Raw genomic sequence first — 20,256 nt, 5'->3', positions numbered from 1 at the left:
ACGTGTCGCGGGGGTCAGACGGGACGCCCCCAGCTGCGGCCGAGGCCTCCCGCCCGGCCCCGTTGAGCCTCCCGGAGGCCGGCGGGGACGGCACGTGGCGGACCCCGGGCGCCGCGTCCCGCCCTCCGCCGCGCGGGGGCGCAGGGCGCAGGGCGCAGGCGCGCTGCCGGGGGCGCGGGCGGCGGCGCCGCCCCTCCCGGCCGCCAGGGGCCGCTGTGGCGCAGCCCGGCCGGCCCGCGCTGTCGGGGCCCTGGCTCGCCGGTCCTTCTTGGGCACGGCCCTGCCGGTTTGGCGGGGTGAAAGGTTGCGAAGATGGCGACGGCCTTGAACGAGGAGGAGCTGGACAATGAAGACTATTACTCGTTGCTGAACGTGCGCAGGGAGGTGAGGCCTGAGGCGGGACGCAGTCTGGGAGGAGGCCGTGCCCCGTAGTTCGGGAGGGCCGGGCTGGCGGCCACCGCTCCGGCCCCACCCGGGGCGGCCGGGACCCGGCGGGGAGGCCGCGTGACCCCGCCCGACATGCGCGACCGCCCGCCGACCGGGCGGTCCCCACCGCCTCGACCCCTGCGCGGGGGGCGTCCCGGCCGGCCTCTGCCGCTGCTCTCGGCGGCCGGGGCGCTGCGTCCTGGCAAGGCAGAGGCCCCGGACCCACAAGAGGGAACGGGTCCCTGGGGCGGAGGCCACCGGAGTGGGACTCCCGGTTCTCCAGGACCCGGTGCCTCGCCCGGCCCACAAACTTGCCTTGGCCGAGGCTGTGTCATCGCCCCCCGGTCGGCAGAGCGGGAAACTGAGCCCCAGGGACCAAGGTCAAGGCCTCCAGGGAGCCTCCCCACGCCGTCTGTCGGGTTCCCAAGTATTCACGGGGACGTCCCGCTTTCAAAGTGAACCCAAGCCCGGGGGCACGTGCCCTGTGCCCTCCTCTCCCCTGAGCGGCTGTCCAGGACCCGAGGGAAGAGCCTCCCGTAGCCACAGCCTCCGTCCGGGAGGCCGCGGACGGGCAAGAAGCTGCCAAGCCGGAAAAGCAGCGAGCGGTGCCGCGAGCGCGGCCTCGGCGTGTGCGCCCCTTTCCGTGCGCCGCGTGTTCGCACCCTGTTTCCTCCTCACCCGGTAAAAGGCAGAGTCTCCCACTGTGTCTGGCACGTAAGAGGGCCCAGCAAATTCCCTTTCTCGGCAGCTCGTCCAGTTCACCGCAGCGTGAAGGGCAGGGAGGCTTCCAAGGTCAAGCCCTAAGGTGGATCGTTTCTCTCTAGGCTGCTGGGTTTGGTCCTCCCGGCCCTGCTGGAGGACCTTTAATTCTATCTGCCCGTTTTCCCCGTGATCATAAAGTTTGATTATTTTAGGCAAAGCCCGTCAAATATGTGTTGTTCACCCTGTTGGTGTGCGTGGTGTCAGTAGCAGCTAACGTTTTTATCAGTACCGCTTTGTCCAAGGCTGCAGTGCCCAGGGAACACTCCCTATTCCTTACCTTAACGCTCCCCCCAGCCCCTAAGGTGAGTATTCTGATAATCCTTGATTTATAGGTGAGAAAACTGAGGCCGAGAGAGATTAGGTTACTTGGCCAAAGTGACCCCAATAGCAAGTGCAAGAGCCTGACCTCAGCCCTCAGAAGTCTGACTGGAGCCTCAGCTCTTGACTTCTAAGCGCTGCTGTCATTACCAGACTGCGGAGCTGCGAGCTCCCAAATGGATTAGGCAATCCATTAAAACATTAGCTAATACATTAATACTATGTATTATGAAAATGTCTAGTGTAATATGTGGGGGAACTGCAAATCCTGTTAGGCTACCATAGGCACCTAGAGGTTCGTGTAACTAATAAACAGTAAGGCTTTGGGTAAATCACCTTTTTTAGCCTTCAATTCATTTCCCTTTGAACCAAGCTGCTTGGCTAATTACTAAGTTTTCTCCATTTCTTAGAAGCAAACTAGTAAATGAAGCCAGACTTTTTTTTTTTTTTTTTTTTTTTTAGGATTTTATTTGAGAGAGCACACACTTGAGAGCAGAGGAGGAGGGGCAAAGGGAGAGGGAGAAGCAGTCTCCCTACTAAGCAGGTCCCTAGAATCACCACCTGAGCCAAAGGCAAATGCTAAGCCTACTAAGCCACCCAGGCGCCCCTGAAGCCAACCTTTCTTACCATTTATTTATAGTCTGGGTTATCAGTAATTGAGCAGCAATTTACCAGTTTATCAGGCTTACTGAATCTTAGGCAGGTGCATATGATCAAAAAGATACAGAACAATAGGCTTGGCTGGAGTCCTCGATAAATGTTAGTCAAAGATATACCTTGAAACTACTGGCATCCTAAGATTTATTGTTATTGGATTGATGAGTGGGAGACAAATAAAGATTTCTTTAAAAAAAGTCTTTTCCGGGCAGCCCGGGGGGCTCAGCGGTTGAGTGCCTGCCTGCAGCCTAGGGCCTGATCCTGGAGTTCTGGGATGGAGCCCCACATCGGGCTCCCTGCATGGAGCCTGCTTCTCCCTCTGCCAGTGTCTCTGCCTCTCTCTCTCTGTGTGTGTGTGTGTGTGTCTCATGAATAAATAAATAAAATCTTTAAAAAAAAAATAAAGTAGCAAAGGTTTAAAAAAAATATTTTCCCAGTGACTTAAGGCATTTCTCATATTTATGGCTACGGGTGAAATCCCTACAAAACATGTTCCCTCACTGAAGTCACTTTGTGTTCTCTTGGTCAACAAACTCAGTGTAAAATGTCAGGGTATGCAGATTTTACCTCTCAAGATTCTACTGGAAGAAAAGTTCTGAAGGTGATTTCTGGACTTGGTATTTACTAGGATTTTTTTTGGGAAATCAGAAATCATCCTGAAGTTGAAATAGCATGATTTGTTTGGAGAGTTAAAGTAGAAGTAATGTTAACTCTTACACCTGTTTATGTATTTGCTGTCACTCTTATAGCTTGATGCCATTTAAGTATATGTGTAGGTAGCAAGATTCCCTTCCCACCAGTACTTCAGAGCATCTTCAAGAGAATACCTTCAGCATTGTGTTCAGGAAGTCCAGACTTTTCCCTAAAAATCTCAAATGGCAGTAACCTAACACAAAACCAAGAAGTTCTATTTAAAATTTTTTTAACTACAAGCATAATGTCTGGTTACAATTGAAGTGATACAGAAAAGTTAAAAATCATGGCGCTGGGGTGGCTCAGTCAGTTAAGCATCTGTCTTCAGCTCAGGTCATGATCCCAGGGTCCTAGGATCAAGCTGCACGTTGTGCTCGCTGCTCAGTGGGGAGTATGGTTCTCCCTCTCCCTCTGCTGCTCCCACTGTTTGTGCTCACTCTCTCTGTCAAATAAATAAAATTTTTGGAAAAATGTCAAAAAGCAACTTAAAAATCTCTTTTTCTAAATTTTAAACTTGAGAATATCCCCTCATGTTGTATTTCAGAGAACGAGGCAGGCAGCTAGACTTGACCAAATTCTTCTCTAAACAAGACATATGCGATCTTTAATGATTCCCCTTCTCTGCTGTTCTGAATTTCCTGTTTACAGAGGAGAGCTATTGTCACACTGAGGGGAGGGAGGAATTTATTATTAACCTGGCATATTAAAACCAGATTCTCATCTCTGGTTTACTGTAGTCAAATGTGTCATCAGGTGCCTAAAATCTAACTGTTCTGAGATTTCTGAGATGATTTTCCAAAATTTACTTGGAGAAAGGATTCCTGACCAATCAACCAGAGTGAAATTTTCTTGATCTTTATACATTTTATAGATGTTTTAATTGACATTCTAAATTGAATTTATTCCTAATTGACTCAAATTCCTACTTTATCAATGTTGTATTACCATTAAAAGAAACTTTCATTTTTATTTATTTATTTTTTTAATTTATTTATTCATAGAGATGCAGAGAGAGAGAGAGAGGCAGAGACACAGGCAGAGGGAGAAGCAGGCTCCATGCAGAGAGCCTGACATGGGACTCGATCCAGGGTCTCCAGGATCATGCCCTGGGCTGCAGGCGGCGCTAAACCGCTGCGCCACCAGGGCTGCCCGAAACTTTCATTTTTATGCATGGCATTCAGCATTGTTTACAACCCCTTTTAAGGTCTTTGGTCCCAATCAATTTATCTCTTACCAAGAACAACTTTCCCCAGAATTCCTGCACTTTGATACCTTCCCTGGTTTAGAGTATGTTGGTCTTTCCACAATTTTGGTTGTCTGGGTCTCTGGCTAGGGGTTACAGTCAGAGTGGGGCTAACCATTCAAGATTGGACTGCAGATAGGAAGAAGGGCTAGAGCAGTAGAGGAAGGTCTACTGGCCACTGCCCAAATTGACCTAGGGGGACGTCACACAGCACAGCAACCAGGATGACTTGGATGTCTGTAGAAGTTTAGTATAGGCATTTGGCTGAGCCAGGTGCACACCTAAAGCACTGAGGTGAGGTGCTGTGTGTTTATTCATCTGTTGCTTATCTCACCTTGTGACGAGCAGGTAATTTAGTCTTAAGGAGAGGGAACCAGATAGGTCTGAGAAGGTCATTCCTTTGATGAGTTTCCCATTAACTACATTATGTTCAAAGTTTGGTATTTATAAGCGTGCTTAAAATGTGTACATTCAGCAGGTAGTGTTAAGCCTTGGCTGTCCAAAAAACAAACTTAGGCGATGATCCCCGTTCCTGAGATGTCCAGTAAATAAAGAGGCTGAAGAGCAAGGTCACTCACTGGAGCAAGAGTCACAGCCCACACTGCCCCTGAGCAACAAGTCATTTAACCTCTTAAGTCTCTGCTTACTTTCCTGCTACAATTCTTCCAAGTTACGGAGAGTAGGAGGCCACATCGCGGCTTTGCAACCAGAATGTCCTGTGTTCAATTCAAATCTTTACTTTGTGAGGGGGGTGTGGGTTCCTGCCCCTAGGGTAGTAGTTTACCCTTTCTTTTTCCCATTTTCTTTGACATTGAAATGTGGGGAACCGGCAATAATGGATTAGGAACTTACTGTGGGCCAGGATGTTGTATATTGCCGTGTTGCAGTGTAGTAGAGCGTATGTATACAGTGCTTTGTACAAGTAGATGCTCATTTAATATTTATTATTTCTTGAATTTTGAGAAAGCATGAGGTTTTGCTTATTTTAAATGCAAGTACATAGAAAGCTTTGGTAAACTTCATCCTGGCTAAATTTTCTATCCGTCTATTGTATTAATTAAAAAAACAAAACATAGTGCCAGAATTTATGCTAAGCATCAGGTTATGAATTCCCAAAGGTTTCTTTTCTCTTTCTGTTCAAAATAACAGAGTTTCTTATCTTCAAAAGACAGTTATCTCTCTGAACTCTGCTTCCTGCAGTCATGAGTTTCATGCAGAGGGCAGGAGGGGGGCGGCTCCCAGAAGGGGGAGCTAAGCTAGGGAGGAGAGTAGAAGGGGTGATCCGCGACAACTGCAGTCAGTGTCTGGGGTTGAAGGCAGAGTAGAAGTGTTGTGAGCTGTCAGCTTCTTAGGGCAAGGCAGGGAGGACCTCCGTGATCAGAGGTAAAACGACAGGAAGACAGCACTGGGGTCAGGAAGGTGCTCAAGTAGAGTTCAGAGAGGCCTCCAGTGATCTGTCTTGCTTCTGGGTGGGGAGGGAGCTCTTAGGATACCCACTTAGTTCCAATGTCATCTTATAATATGATTAGCAAACACCATGAGGTTAAATTTTAAAATGTGTTTTATTTAATGAACCATAAGCTAGTTATTACCTTTCTGCTTTGGGCATTTCAAACAATTGCTTCTTGAAATTTTAATGCTCTAGCTCTGCATTATCTACAAAAATACCTTTTTTTTCTTTGTTAGAAAGAATTCAATTGAAAGCTTTTATATTTGCTGTGAGTTCAGTAGTAAACAATGGATAAGAAAATGTGGGACACACATGGAACGTGCTTTGCTTGGATATGGAATTTTAGTGTTTACTTTTATTAAACTTTCATTTTGATTTTATTTATACCCTACCTTGCTCAAGAAAGGATTTAAGACAACTAACAGGGATGAATAAAATAGCATAAAAGTTTAAAAGGGGGCATCAGGAGGGGAAAAGACCATTGGGAACATTGCTGCTTTATCACCGCCACTGTGGCCCAAACTTTATAAAGCTCTCATTCCCTTGAAGGAGCTTGGAGCCTCCTGCAAGTTCATATCCTGGTAGCTGGGTTCTGTTTGGGTCTTGGACTGTTGAAACCACTTCTGCAAGCAGAGTGCACAGTATCCCCTCCCTAGTTTGCAGGAGCCAGAACATTCCTCAGTAATAAAATGCCAGCAGACATCAACCATGAGAAGTCTGCATGAGTGCGCAGGATATAACAGATGGACGTGGACAACAGAAAGTATAAGGTCAGGATTTTCGGGAAGAATAAGCCAAGCTCTTTATGTGAAGGTAGGCTCCGAACCATCACTTCTGACCCAGAAAGGAACTGGAGCTCATTTTCCTAAGATGCTGGCCTTTTTATTTACTGTTGTGTCTCAAGGGCACCAGATACACATATGGACATGACCAGGAAGAGAAATGAAAACCAAATTGTACAATGGTCAGGAAATATCTTTTCAGCCCTTGGAATGACCTCTGCTCAGGAATCAGACTTTCTGCTCCTCTGGCTCTTTTGTTCTCACATTCTGTTGTCAGCAGAAGTGGGCGTGGAGGAAAGGATGCCCATCCCCCACCCCACCCCCAAATAAACCTTGAAGGTGACTGGGGCCTGCCTTTCTCTTCATTAGTATGTAGACTGCTGTCATTACTGATTGCCTAATCTCTTTTTGAATTTATATTGCCATCTTGATGGTAATGAGTTCTGTAAATTTTGTTTTTTCCTTCTACATAAGACAACCGACTTAGGTTACCTCTAGTTGTAGAAACTTGGAATTGTTTGACCATCCTCCTGTTTAGCTTCTCTGACTTAATCATGATTTATTGTTTCTCTCTTAACTACCTTCCCAAAGCACAGTCTAAAATGACTATAGAGGGCGCCTGGGTGGCTCAGTCTGTTAAGTGTCTGACTTTGGCTCAGGCTGTAATCTGGGGGTCCTGGGATCAAGCTCCATGCTCAGAAGTGAGTCTGCTTGTCCCTCTCCCTTGCCCCTCCCCCACACGTGTTCTCTTTTTCTCTCAAATAGATTAAAAAAAATAATAATAAAATGGCTGTAGGAGGTTGACTTTTCAAAATCACATGACACGTAGCGTTGTCCACCTGACCCCTGTACTCTACAAAGCTGTGGTGTGCTTAGGGGTTTTAGAGAAGGACACTGAAACCACTTAGTCCGGCACCTTCCATATGAAGCACCTGTGCACCTTTGTTGTGATCATTTGGAAAGGCAGAAATGGTGGTGGAGCTTCGGAAGGGGTCAGCAACATAAAGAGCAAAGCCCTTGAAGGCAGGTTTGAGTTTGACTTCCTGGTAGCCTGATAGGGGCAAGCCACTTAACCTCTCTGGGCCCGTCTCTTCATCCATAAAATCCAGATGATAATTTCACTGTCCTGGGGCTTTGGGGAAAATTAAGCAAGAATGCATGTAAGTGCTCGGCATAGTAATTGGCATGTTATTATGTAAAGTAAATGCCAGTATATTTTTATTAGTATCATGAGCATAAAAGTTAATAAGAAATGCTCTTATTGATTTGTCAGAGTTCTTCACACAGTTTGGATGAGCCGGCTGTGTGATATATGCTTTGTAAATACCTGCTTCCTCTCTGCAGCTTTTCACTCCATGAACTACACTTTGGTCTGGGCCAGGCCACACGGGCTTCTAATAGCTAGCCAGCTTTTGGGCTGGGGCAGGGGGCATGGTCAGAGAAGTTCCTTCTCCTTCTCAGAGCAGACTTTTAATCTTTTTCATCCTCACTGTTTTACCTGTAAAATGGAAGCTCCAGCGCCAGTCTCAGGATGCTTTGTGAGTGTTAAGGCATCCAACGGGAAGATTCCAGCAGAAACATTTTGTGCAGATATATGTGCACCACTGTGGACAGCCTGAAAGCCCCTTCGACTTTGGTTCCCACGATGCTCTCTTTGTCCTCTTTCCTTTTTTTAAGATTTTATTTATTTATTCATGTGAGACACAGAAAGAAAGAGAAGCAGAGACACAGGCAGAGAGAGAAGCAGGCTCCATGCAGGGAGCCCGATGTGGGACTTGATCCCAAGACTCCAGGATCACGCCCTGAGCCAAAGGCAGATGTTTAACCACTGAGCCACTCAGGTGTCCCCCTCTGTCCTCTTTCCTTACCTTTGGTGCTCCTTCTCCATCCTCACAATCCCCCCAGGTTTGGGCCTCTTGAGCTTGGCTCTTTTTAACATCGCTTGGTTCTGTCGCATCTCCACCTGCCTTCTGGGCATCCTATTTAGGTGTTTAAATCCCCCTTTCCCTACAAAGCCTGGTGCTTCCAGTTTCTCCCCAACCCATGTGCTGGAGCCAGATCCCCTGGCAGGCATGCTTTTTGGTTTGTTTTCTCCATTTGGAATTGAGCACCTTCCGATTGTTTCATAGATCCACTCGGCTCACCAGGACTCTTCTTGACCAGCCAGCTCTGTTGCTTTGTTTCCACTTGGACTCCTGTGCCACCTACCAGCCCTCCTAACCTCAACCCTACGCCTCTGCCATAGTTTTCTCTAGGTCTCTCTGGTTTTATTTTTGTCAGTTGTAGTCGAGCTAATACCAAATCAATATTAACAAACTGTACTGATCACATTATTTCCCTACCCAGAAACCTTTTGTGGCTCCTGCTGTATATTGGGTGGGGATCAAACTCCATTTTAAAGCCCCTTATAGATTAGCTGTTTTATGTATTTTCTGCCTACCGTGTGGTGATGTTCTGCTTTCATTCCCTGCAAAGTAAGCGTCATGTGGTCAGGGACTCTGGCTGGCTGATTCACCATTATATTCCTTAGTACAGGGCAGGCACATAACAGGTACTTAGCAAATGTTTACTGAATGAATGAGCAGGCGGGTGGATGTCCAAGTTAATTTCCAGCCAATGTCCCACTAAGACTCCTTTGCCCTTGTGTCACTTTTTCAGTGTTCTCTCTATCGCCAAACTGGCCTGCTCCTCAGGATGTTCTTTTCCCCTGAAATGCCACAGCCCGTCTTGGATACCAAAGCAAATCAAAACCCACGATTTGGATCGCTTCATCTTCATGAAGCTTTCTTTAAATTCTGACTGCTCTGAACTTATTTCTCTACCATTAATATTAGCATTTCTGTCTTATATTGTTTAGTTAAATCAGCATATGTGGGGTTTTTAAGGGAAACACACATACGCATACCTAGTTTGTAATCTCCTTAATATTATATTCCCGTTGTAGCTCCTGCAGTACTTCAAACAGGGCTGGCATTCAGTAAATGTACTGACTGGAAGATTTAAGTATTTGCTAACATCATACCCACCTTGTCCAGGCACTTTTCATGTTGGAGAATACCTGTGTTGAAGATCACATTGCAGTTTTAGCAACAGATCATTTTAGAGGAATTTATTGGAAGGAGTGTATCAATTATCAGTTTGGTAAATCTAAATTTTCACTTAGAAAATTGTTCAAAGTCAGATGGAAGAGGAAGAGAGCAAATCCAACACATGCCTTTATGCTTGCTCCCCAAGTAAGCCAAGGCATGCAGAGACTGGGTACCATACTGGAAGAGGAACAGAGGGCTTGTTCCTCTGGGAGATATTCTGTTCGTCTTCTGCTTCCCTATTGCAGTGGGAAAAGGTTGTTTATCACCTTTTGTACTAGCATCAGTAATGATAATGGTAAAAGTAAGTAAATTTCAAATAGATTAGATTTTTTTGTAGTTTTCTTTTGTCAGAACTGGATTTTTAGGACAAGACTACATAGGTTAGTCTCACTTGAAATCTTGTTCTACTTGAGATGCTCCTTACAACAATGGGTCAGCCAGAACGAGTCAGTACAGTCTGCACCATGCTCTAGTTTGAGGGTAAATCTGCGTACACTGTTAGAGTCTTGCTGTTTGCAGATCAACCCCAGCTTTATTTCCAGACCCTTCAGAGATGTCCCACATGTAAATGAAAATTGTAGAAGACTGTGTGGAACAGGGTAAATGGCATCAGAAAATGGCAGGGCTGTGTGTGAGAGTGGTTTTATTGTGTGAAGCTTCAGACTGTGTAGTGGGAACCTTTTCAAAATGAAGCAGGAAATTTTTCCAAGTGCAGTTTAGTGCCTGATGAGTACATGCCTTGGTCTCCTCAGTGACACCAAGTAATCTGTAACACCCCTCCTCTTCACGAACCAGCTCTTACTCAGCACAAAGCACCCATGCTGTCTGGTGTTAATTAGCTCTGAAATCTGCTTTTTCCTTTAGATAGTATGAGCACCAAGTATCATAAAAAATTACAGGTTTTATTAGCTGATGCAGTTTATTTCAATCAGATTGTCATGGAACATATGGACAGTAATGAATCTTCAATTGTGGTAATTAGGCAGACTTCCCAAAATCCAATAGAACATAGTTTGTAAAGACTGCCTGAAATACAGCAGCATAGATACAGCTTGGAAGTTTGAGCTGGAAAGTTGCTTCAGCAACAAAAGACCTAGTGGCTTTCCTATTCCTAAAATGGATGTAAGTATGAGATGCGCATTGCTGCTTGCATGCTCTATTAGGTCTTCAAAGTACTGAATTAAATATCATCATTACATTAGTTTTAAGTGCTGTATACCAGATGCAGTCGGTTCTTTGTCTGGCCCATGGTAGGACTGTACTTCCTGATCCCCCAGTGGTTGAGTGAGGCCCTATGACTAGTGCTAGCCAGTGATATAAGTGGAAGTGATATGTATCCTGCTCAGGTTGAAGCATTTAAATGCTAGTGTGAGCCAGAGGGGGTCTGTCTCCTGCCCTTCCCTCTGCCTTGGCCACTGGCAGTGGTTCAGAGGGTGGCTGCTCTTTCAAACTTGGGACCTGAGGACATTGGCAGCTGCATACCACCATGTCCTAATATGGCCATGTAAAAGGAGAAATAAACCTTTGTGAAACTTTGATGTCAAGGCCCCTTTACATTTTCAAATTATTGAGCTTTTGTTTACATGGGTTGTAGCTATTGACTTTGATTAAAAATTAAAACTCAGTAATTAACAAAATGTAAAACAAAACACAGAGCAGGGTATACTTGTATTTTCAGTAAGGCATAAGGAAGACTGGAGGATTTCAAAATAAATCTGTATTGAATAATAAAGTTACAGATACACAGATATCACAACAACTATAACAAAAGCAAATACACAGTGAAAGAACTGAAAACCAATTGAATTAATCTCTGAAATCTCTCGTATTTATGCTATAAAACTACCACCTTAGAAATTACTAGCAAACATAATACACAAGCACGTAGTCCATTAGTCCAAAGCAGTAATGTCATCAGGTATCCTGTAACCTTAAGAAAATCCCACTGTATGCATTACAGAATGACAAAAAGGCAAATAGCTCAGTTTTATTAGTTTTATTAAAAATCGTTTTGACCTGTGGACCTCCTAAAAAGGTTCAGACTTCACAGGGGCCCCACACCACAGCTTGAGAACAACTGACCTTGCCAATCCTGACTAGTACAATCGCAGTTCAGACATGGGTGTTCCTCACATGTTTTAGCTTACTTTGTTAAATGAAGATTGGAAATAAAAGCAGAGTGGCAGTATGCTTTTTGAGTGTCACATTGATTCCAGACATGGTCTTCACTAGAATCTCGAGTGAAATGTAGTAGCTTCTTCAATGGCTTTGTTATTTAAATGAAGTAAATATGATAACACTGGAGTCAGATGATTTTCCAAGCATGATACCACAGCAGAGATCAGAAAAGGGACAATTTGGGGTACATGATACCACAGCAGAGATCAGAAAAGGGACAGTTTGGGGCACCTGAGACTCAGTTGGCACGTGTCTGCCTTGGGCTCAGGTCATGATCTAGGGTCCTGGGATCAAGCCCCACATCAGGCCCTCTGCTCAGAGGGAGTCTGCTTCTCCCTCTCCCTCTGCCTGCCACTCTGCGTACTTGTACTCTCTCTCTGTCAAATAAATAAAATCTTGTGGGGTTTTTTTTTTTGGTTTTTTTTTTTTAAGAAAAGGGACAATTTATAGGCTTGATTTTGTAAAAATGGGAAATTTCTGTGTTTGCTCGGAGGGGGAAAAAACAAAAAAAATAAATACAATTTTTAAAACTCAAAAGGTATATGCAGTATATTTATTAGATAAAAGATATTTCCGATATATATATAAAGAACTCTTAAAAATTAAAAAAGAGGGCAGCACGGGTGGCTCAGCGGTTTAGCGCCGCCTTCCACCCAGGGCGTGATCCTAGAGACCTGGGATCAAGTCCCACGTCGGGTTCCCTGCATGGAACCTGCTTTTCCCTCTGCCTTTGTCTCTGCTCCTCTCTCTCTCTCTCTCTCATGAATAAATAAAATCTTTAAAAAAAATTAAAAAGAGAGAGATGAATACACTAATAGGAAAACTATGCAGAGGAAACAAATGGGGACAACCTGGGTGGCTGAGGGGTTGAGCATCTGCCTTTGGCTCAGGGCAAGATCCTGGGATCTGGGGTCGAGTCCCACATCAGGCTCCTTGTGGGAAGCCTGGTTTCTCTCTCTTTCTCTCTCTCTCTTTCTCTCTCTCTCTCTCTCTCTCTCATAAATAAAATCTTAAAAAAAAAAAAAGGAAACAAATGGATTATTTCATTTTAAAAAATTCTAAAATGCAAATAAATACATGGAGAAGTGTTCACCCTCCAGAGTAAACAAACCAATTTAAAACAGAGTACCCATTTTTGTCTACCATGTTGACAAAGATTGTTTCTTTCTAATGGTAGCACTCAGCACTGGCGAAATGCTAACCCACCCAACCAGGAGACCAAATGTTTATTCCCTGGAGAAATTGAACCAGGAAGGCTTCAGAGCCTACCCATAGACAACACCCTTATGAGATGAGAGTGGCACCCTTACAAAAGCAGGGAATATATGAGTGATTATATCCTTCATGGTGAGACTTACAGCTTTTTCCTTGTTCTTGGTGCTCTTCCCTGAAGAAACTGACCTATCAAAGAGAAAATACTGCCAAGTGAAACTTCCTGGTCCTCTTACAGGCATTTCACAAAGAATCTCATCAGATGACAAGGTCTGTTCACACAGAGCTTCCAAATAGCTTAGTATCTTACTGTTAAGTATAAATTGATACCAAAGAACATCAAATATATGAAGGAATGCTCCACTGTGAAATTCTAAGATCATGCAGACAGTGAAGAGAGATGAAGTGGAGAGTGCAGGGAATTTGAAAACTAGATTGTCTTCAAAGAGATAAGATAATACACGTAGGAAGTAAGAACAAGGTGATATTTTTTCTTTTTTAGGATATTTTTTATTGAGAGAGAGCAAGCGAGCACAAGCAAGGGGAGGGGCTCCCAACTGGGCACAGACTCCAATGTGGGGCTTGATCTCATGACCCTGAGATCTTGACCTGAGCCAAAATCAAGAATTAACCACTTAATTGACTGAACCACCCAGGTGCCCCTGTATATATTTCATTTTTTATTTTTTATTTTTTTTTTTTTTGAGATTTAATTTATTTATTCATGAGAGACACAGATTGAGGCAGAGACATAGGAAGAGGGAGAAACAGACTCCCCACAGGGAGCCCAATGCAGGACACTATCCCAAAACCTGGGGATCACGCCATGAGCCAAAGGTAGATGCTCAACCACTGAGCCACCCAGGTGCCCCATATATATTTCTTTTAAAAGTATCACCTTGGGCAGCCCCAGTGGCACAGCAGTTTAGCGCCGCCTGCAGCCAGGGGCGTGATCCTGGAGACCCTGGATCGAGTCCCGCGTCAGGCTCCCTGCATGGAGCCCGCTTCTCCCTCTGCCCGTGTCTCTGCCTCTCTCTCTCTCTGTGTCTCTGAATAAATAAATAAAATCTTTAAAAAATAAAAAATAAAAGTATCACCTTATGTAAGTTCAGTTGGTTAGACAACCAACTATTTTGGCTCAAGCCATGATCTGTGTCCTGAGATGGAGTCCTACATCAGGCTCCATGCTCACCTAGGGAATACACTTCAGAATTCTCTCTCCCCAGCCCTCCCCCTGCTTGCTTTCATGCTCTCTCTAAATAAAAAGTAAATAAATAAATAAATCTTTAAGAATACATATATACAAAAGAAGGAGCTCTTGGAAATTAAAAAAATATAGGAATAAAAATTCTATAGAGGGGCTGGAAAAGAAAGATGAGGAAAACTCCACGAAAGTAAAATTTAAAAATTAGAAGACAAACTCTTAGACATTAAAGTAAAATGAAGGGGAAGACATTATTAAACAATTAACATGAAAAAACAATTCTCAGAAGATGCAAGACTCTAGGGGAGCCTGAGTGGCTCAGTTGGTGAAGCATCTGCCTCAGGTCAGGATCTCAGGGTCCTGGGATCTAGCCCTGCGTCGGGCTACCTGTTCTGTGGGGAGTCTGCTTCTCCCTCTCCCTCTCTCACCCCCACCCCCACACTCACGCTTATGCTCACTCGGGTCCTCGCTCTCTTAAAATCTTAAAAAAAAAAAAAAAAAAAGACTCTAGATGGAAAGGGCCAAATAACTAGCACAGTGAGTGGGGGAGAAAAGACCCATACTACGGGAATCTAGGTTAACAAGAGCATCCTAAAATTTTCAAACAGGTCACAAAGGATTGGAAGTTAATGACATTAACTATCTTGGCAGTAGTACATAAGCTAGAAGACAAAGAAACCATACCACTACAGTAAAAATTCTGAGGAAAAAATATTTCTAAACTAGGATTATATCCTCAGCCAACTATTTGTCAAGTATAAAGGCAGAGTACAAGGATATTTTGAGGGTCACCTGGCTGGCCCAGTCGGTAGAGTATGTGAGTCTTGATCTCAAGGTTGTTAGTTTGAGCCCCACAATGTGTGTAGAGGTTACTTTTAAAAAAGAAAACATTTTGAGATATGTGAAGTCTAAAAAATTTTTCCTCCTAGCTAGCCTTTGTAAAGGAAACTACTGGAGGTTGAGCTGTTGAAATAAAGAAAACCAAGAAAGAGAAAAGGCATAGGATATCAAAAGGAAGAGACTGACCTAGGAAAGATACCCTGGAGGATGGTGACAGAAAATCCTAGGATGAAGTTTGTTTAGCAGGCCTAACATCTGACACAATTCAATGATCTCTAGGAGGAAAACCTCTTAGGAAGAAAAAAAACATGGAATTGGTGAACTACTTTATATTTTTGTATTGAAAAGAATATTACAAGTTTCTACTATGAATCATTTATTTTGAGGAGTTGAAGAAGAATCTGCGATAGAGGGGCACCTGGGTGGCTCAGTGGTTGAGCATCTACCTTTGGCTCAGGTCGTGATCCCGGGGTCCTGAGGAATGAGTCCCACATCAGGCTCCCTGTGGAAAGCTTGCTTCTCTCTCTGTCTCTCAAGAATTTATAAATAAAATCTTAAAAAAAAAATCTATGATAGATCCATAAAAAAACTAAAGCAAATGGAAAAAGTGAGGCAATTGTTAACTCCAGGAAAAATTAAAAATAATTTAGGAAAGAAATATAATCACAATATACTGCTTCATTTAGCTTTGAGCTATATTTACATAGTCATAATAAAAGTTAAGTGGGTTTTTTTTTAAGATTTATTTATCTATTCATGAGAGAGATAGAAACACAGGTACAGGGAGAAGCAGGCTCTCTGCAGGGAGCCCGATGCAGGACTGATCCTGGATTCAGGAATCACAACCTGAGCCAAAGGCAGGTGCCCAACTGCTGAGCCACCCAGGAGTCCCAAAAATTAAGTTTTTAAAAAGACCTTGTATATTGATTTGAACCAAAGTTTTGAAAATTATGTAGAAAGGAGGGTCCCAGGGTCCTAGGATTAAGTCCCATGTTGGACTCCGGCTCAGTGGGGAGTCTGTTTCTCCCTCTGCCCCTCCCCCTCACTCATGCTCTCTCACACTCTGTCTACAGTAAATAACATCTTTTTAAAATGTATGTGTACTTTTCTAATAAAGTAAAGGTTTTTTAAGGTAATTCAACTAGGAAAAACATAGCCATTAATTCATTTTTTTTAAACCTATTTTGACCAGAAGAATTGCTGCCATTTTTATCTCTATGCCAACGACAAAGCTTTGGTTCATATTTTTGAAAATGATGTTTGTTTTGTTTCACATCCTCACCCACACTTGGTATTCTCATTCTGTCATTTTAGACATTCTAAAGGTTGTGTATTTATTTGTGTTTTTAATGCACTTCCATAATGACTAACAATACTGAGTGTATTTTCATGTACTTATTAGGTATTCCTGTATCACCTATGGTTGAAATTTCTGTTTAAAATTTTTACTCAGTATTTTATTGAGTTTTCTTCTTCAGTTAGAGCTCTTCATACATCTAGATACAAGTCTATCAGATACAGGTTTTACAAATATTTTTCTATTCTTCTGTATAGGAAATCTTTAACTCGGGGTTACAAAAATTACATGTTTTCTTTTAGAAGTTTTATGGTTTTAGCTTTCATTTTGAGGTATATTTTTTCAATTGTTTAAATTGTTAAAAACATGTAACATGGGATCCCTGGGTGGCGCAGCGGTTTGGCGCCTGCCTTTGGCCCAGGGCGCGATCCTGGAGACCCGGGATCGAATCCCACATCGGGCTCCCGGCATGGAGCCTGCTTCTCTCTCTGCCTGTGTCTCTGCCTCTCTCTCTCTCTCCGTGTGACTATCATGAATAAATAAATTTAAAAAAAAAAAGTAACATAAAGTTTACCATCTTACCTGATTTTTAAGTATACAGTTCTGTGGCATTAAGTACATACATATTGTTGTGCAACCATCACCATATATCTCCTGAAGTCTTTCCATCTTGCAAAACTGAAACGCTGCCCATTATATAATAATTGTCTATTTCCCCTCTCCAACTCCCTGGCAAGCATTATTCTATTTTCTGTCTCTGATTTTTTACTACTCTAGGTACCTCATCTAAGTACAATCACATAGTATTTATCATTTTGTGACTGGCTTATTTCACTTGGTATGATATTTTTAAGGTTCATCCATGTTATAGTATGTGTCAGAATTTCCTGCCTTTCCAAGACTGAGTATCTCGTCATATGTTTGTACCACATTCTACTGATAAGCATTCATCTGTTGATGGACACTTGCTCCCATGTTTCAGATACTGTGAATGATATTGCTGTGAACATGGGTTTACACATACCTGTTTGAGACCCTGCTTCCGATCCTTTTGGGTATATGCCCAAAAGTGGAATTGCTGAATCATATGGTAAATCTGTTTTTACTTTTTTGAGGAACTACCAGTTTTCCACAAAAGCTTTATACTGTTTTACATTCCCACCAACAGTGCACATGGGTTTTAGTTTCTTCACATCCTTATCAACACTTGTTATTATCTGTTTGTTTCATAATAGCATTCTAATGGGTGTGAAGTGGTATTGTGGCTTTGATTTGCATTTCCCTAATGATTAGTGATAGTGAGTATCCTTTTATATGCTTATTGGCCATTCTTGTATCTTCTTTGGGGAAATGTCTAGTCAAGTCCTTTATCAATTTTTAATTAGGTTGGTTGTTTTTGTTGAGTTTTAGGGGTTCTTTATATATTCTGAATATTAATCTCTTATTAGATATATGATTTGCAAATATTTTCTCCCATTCTACAGATAATTTTTTCACTTTCTTGATAGTATCCCTTGATTTACAAAAGTTCTCAGTTTTGAGTTCAGCTTTTCTATATTTCTTCTATAGCTTGTGCCTTTGATGTTATATCCAAGAAGTCATTGCCAAATCCAACGTAATGAAATTTTTGCCCTATGTTTTCTTGTAAGAGTTTTATTTACACTTTTAGCTCTTATGGTTAGGTCTTTCATCCATTTTTAGTGAACAAAATTAATAATTTTAGCAAAGTTGTAGGATATGAAGTCAACGCACAAAAATCAATTACATTAACTTTTATATATGACATTAAGTAAGGGTCCTACTTCAGTCTTTTACATAAGAACATCCAGTTTTCCCAGCACCATTTGTTGAAAAAAAAAAAAAAAAAACTGTCCTTTCCCTATTGAGTAGTCTTGGCACCTTACCAAAAATTATTTGCCCATATATGTGTATTTCTGGACCCTCTGTCTTATTCTGTTGGTCCACATGTCGTTATTCTAGTACCACACTACTTTGATTACTGTAGCTCTGTAGTAAGCTTTGACATAAGGAAATATAAATCCTCCAACTTTGGTTTTTTTTTTTTTTTTTTTCACATTATTTTGGCTCTTTGGGATCCCTTGAGATTCCATGCAAATTCTAGGGTGGATTTTTCTATTTCTGCAAAAACTGTCATTGGGATTTTGATAGGGATTGTACTGAATCTTTTAGTTGCTTTGAGTAGTAGTAACATTTTAATAATATTAAGTCTCCCAATACATTGATGTGGAATGTTGGGGTTTTTTTATGTCTTCTTTAATTCTTTCAGCAGTGTTTCATAGTTCTCATAAAAAGTCTTTTATCTCGTTGGTTAGATGAATTACAAGATTCTTTTACTATTATAAGTGGAAGTGTTTTTCTTAATTTCCTTTACAGATTGATGATTTTTAGTGTATAGAAACTAGTTTGTGTGTGTTGACTTCGTATCCTGCCATGTTTAAAATCCGTTAATTCTAACAGGTTATTTTGTGGGTGGGTGGAATTGTTTATTTTCTTCATATAAGATCATACAATCTGGAAACAGATTATTTTACTTCTTCCTTTCCAATTTAGATGCCATTTATTTCTTATCAAATTGCTCTGGCTAGGGCTTCCAATACTATGTTGAATAGAAGTGGTAAAAGTAGACAACTTTGCCTTGGTCCTGATGTGCACACATCCCGATGCATGTTCTGTTGTCATGAGTAGAATATTCTGTACATGTCTGTTAGAATATTCTGTACATGTCTCATTGGCTTACTGTGTTGTCCAGGTCCCCTGGATCCTTCCTTCTGTCTGGTTATTCTCTATGTTATTGGACTAAAATATTGAAATTTTACTCTATTTCTCCTTTAAATTCTGTCAATTTTTCATATATTTTAACTGGTAATAAATAGTTATAATTGCTATATGTCCTTGCTATATTGAGCTTTGTATTAATATATATTGTCCTTCCTTGTTTCTCGTAACCCTTTTTGATTTGTCTATTTTGTCTGATGTTAGTAGAGCCACCCCTATCTTTTGGTTACTGGTTGCAAGAAATATCTTTCCATCCTTTCACTTTTCTTTTTTGTCTTTGATTTTTTTTTTAATTTTTATTTATTTATGATAGTCACACAAAGAGAGAGAGAGATGCAGAGACACAGGCAGAAGGAGAAGCAGGCTCCAGCACTGGGAGCCCGACGTGGGATTCGATCCCGGGTCTCCAGGATCGCGCCCTGGGCCAAAGGCAGGCGCTAAACCACTGCGCCACCCAGGGATCCCTTGTCTTTGATTCTAAAGCAAGTCTTTCTGTAGGTAGCAAACAGCTGGGTCATGATTTTTTTTTTTTAATTCATCCTGCTAGACTCTGTCTCTTTATTGGTGACTTTTTTTTTTTTTTTTTTTTATTGGTGACTTTAATCCACTAACATTTAAAGTAACTATTGAGGGACACCTGCATGGCTCAGCAGTTGGGCATCTGCCTTTGGCTCAGAGCATGGTCCCGAATTCCCAGGATCGAGTCCCGTATCAGGCTCCTTGCATGGAGCCTGCTTCTCCTCCCTCTGCCTATGTCTCTGCCTCTCTCTCTCTCTCTCTCTGCGTCTCTCATGAATGAATAAATAAAATATTTAAAAATAATAATAAAGTAACTATTGATAAGTAGGGTCGTATTTCTGCCGTTTTGCCATTTCCTTTCTGTGCCCTCTTTTTTGTCCTTTAATTACCAAATAGTGGTCTTTTGTGTTTAGCCAATTTTTTTTATAGTGAAACATTTTAACTCCCTTCTCTTTTCTTCTCATGTGTATTCTGTCACTGTTTTCTTTGTGGTTACATTTAACACCCTACCATTCTACTTTGAATTTATACCAGCTTAACTTCTAGAGTGTACAAAAGCTCATTTTTGTACTGCTCTGTCTCAGGTCTTTCAGTTATTGTTGTTACAGAATTACATCTTTATATGTTGGGTGTCCGAAAAATAACCTAGTTTGGTTGTGGGTTTGGGTTTTTTAGGTTTGTGGGGGTTTTTTTTTTGTTGTTGTTGTTGTTTTGTTTTTTGAGATTTATTTATTTTAGAGAGAGGAAGAGTGAGCATGCACACGATTGGAAAGGGCAGAGGGAGAGGGAG

At 42.2% G+C, this 20,256-nt stretch overlaps 1 protein-coding gene across 2 annotated transcripts in view; it reads left to right on the top strand.

The window, feature by feature from the left end:
- Positions 1-233: 233 nt before the first annotated feature.
- Positions 234-20,256, top strand: part of DNAJC11 (DnaJ heat shock protein family (Hsp40) member C11) — a 75,862-nt gene continuing 55,839 nt past the window's right edge. The window contains exon 1 of one of the 2 annotated variants that reach the window (XM_038537817.1): positions 234-384. In XM_038537817.1, coding sequence (XP_038393745.1) covers positions 313-384 — 72 coding nt within the window. In that variant the 5' untranslated portion in view covers positions 234-312. The remainder of the gene's footprint in view (positions 385-20,256) is intronic. The other variant, XM_038537818.1, reaches the window with a different exon arrangement.

Source organism: Canis lupus, chromosome 5 (genome assembly GCF_011100685.1).
Source record: "Canis lupus familiaris isolate Mischka breed German Shepherd chromosome 5, alternate assembly UU_Cfam_GSD_1.0, whole genome shotgun sequence".
NCBI lineage: Eukaryota > Metazoa > Chordata > Mammalia > Carnivora > Canidae > Canis > Canis lupus.
Note: the sequence above shows the minus strand (reverse complement) of the source record. Positions and strands in the feature narration are given on the sequence as shown.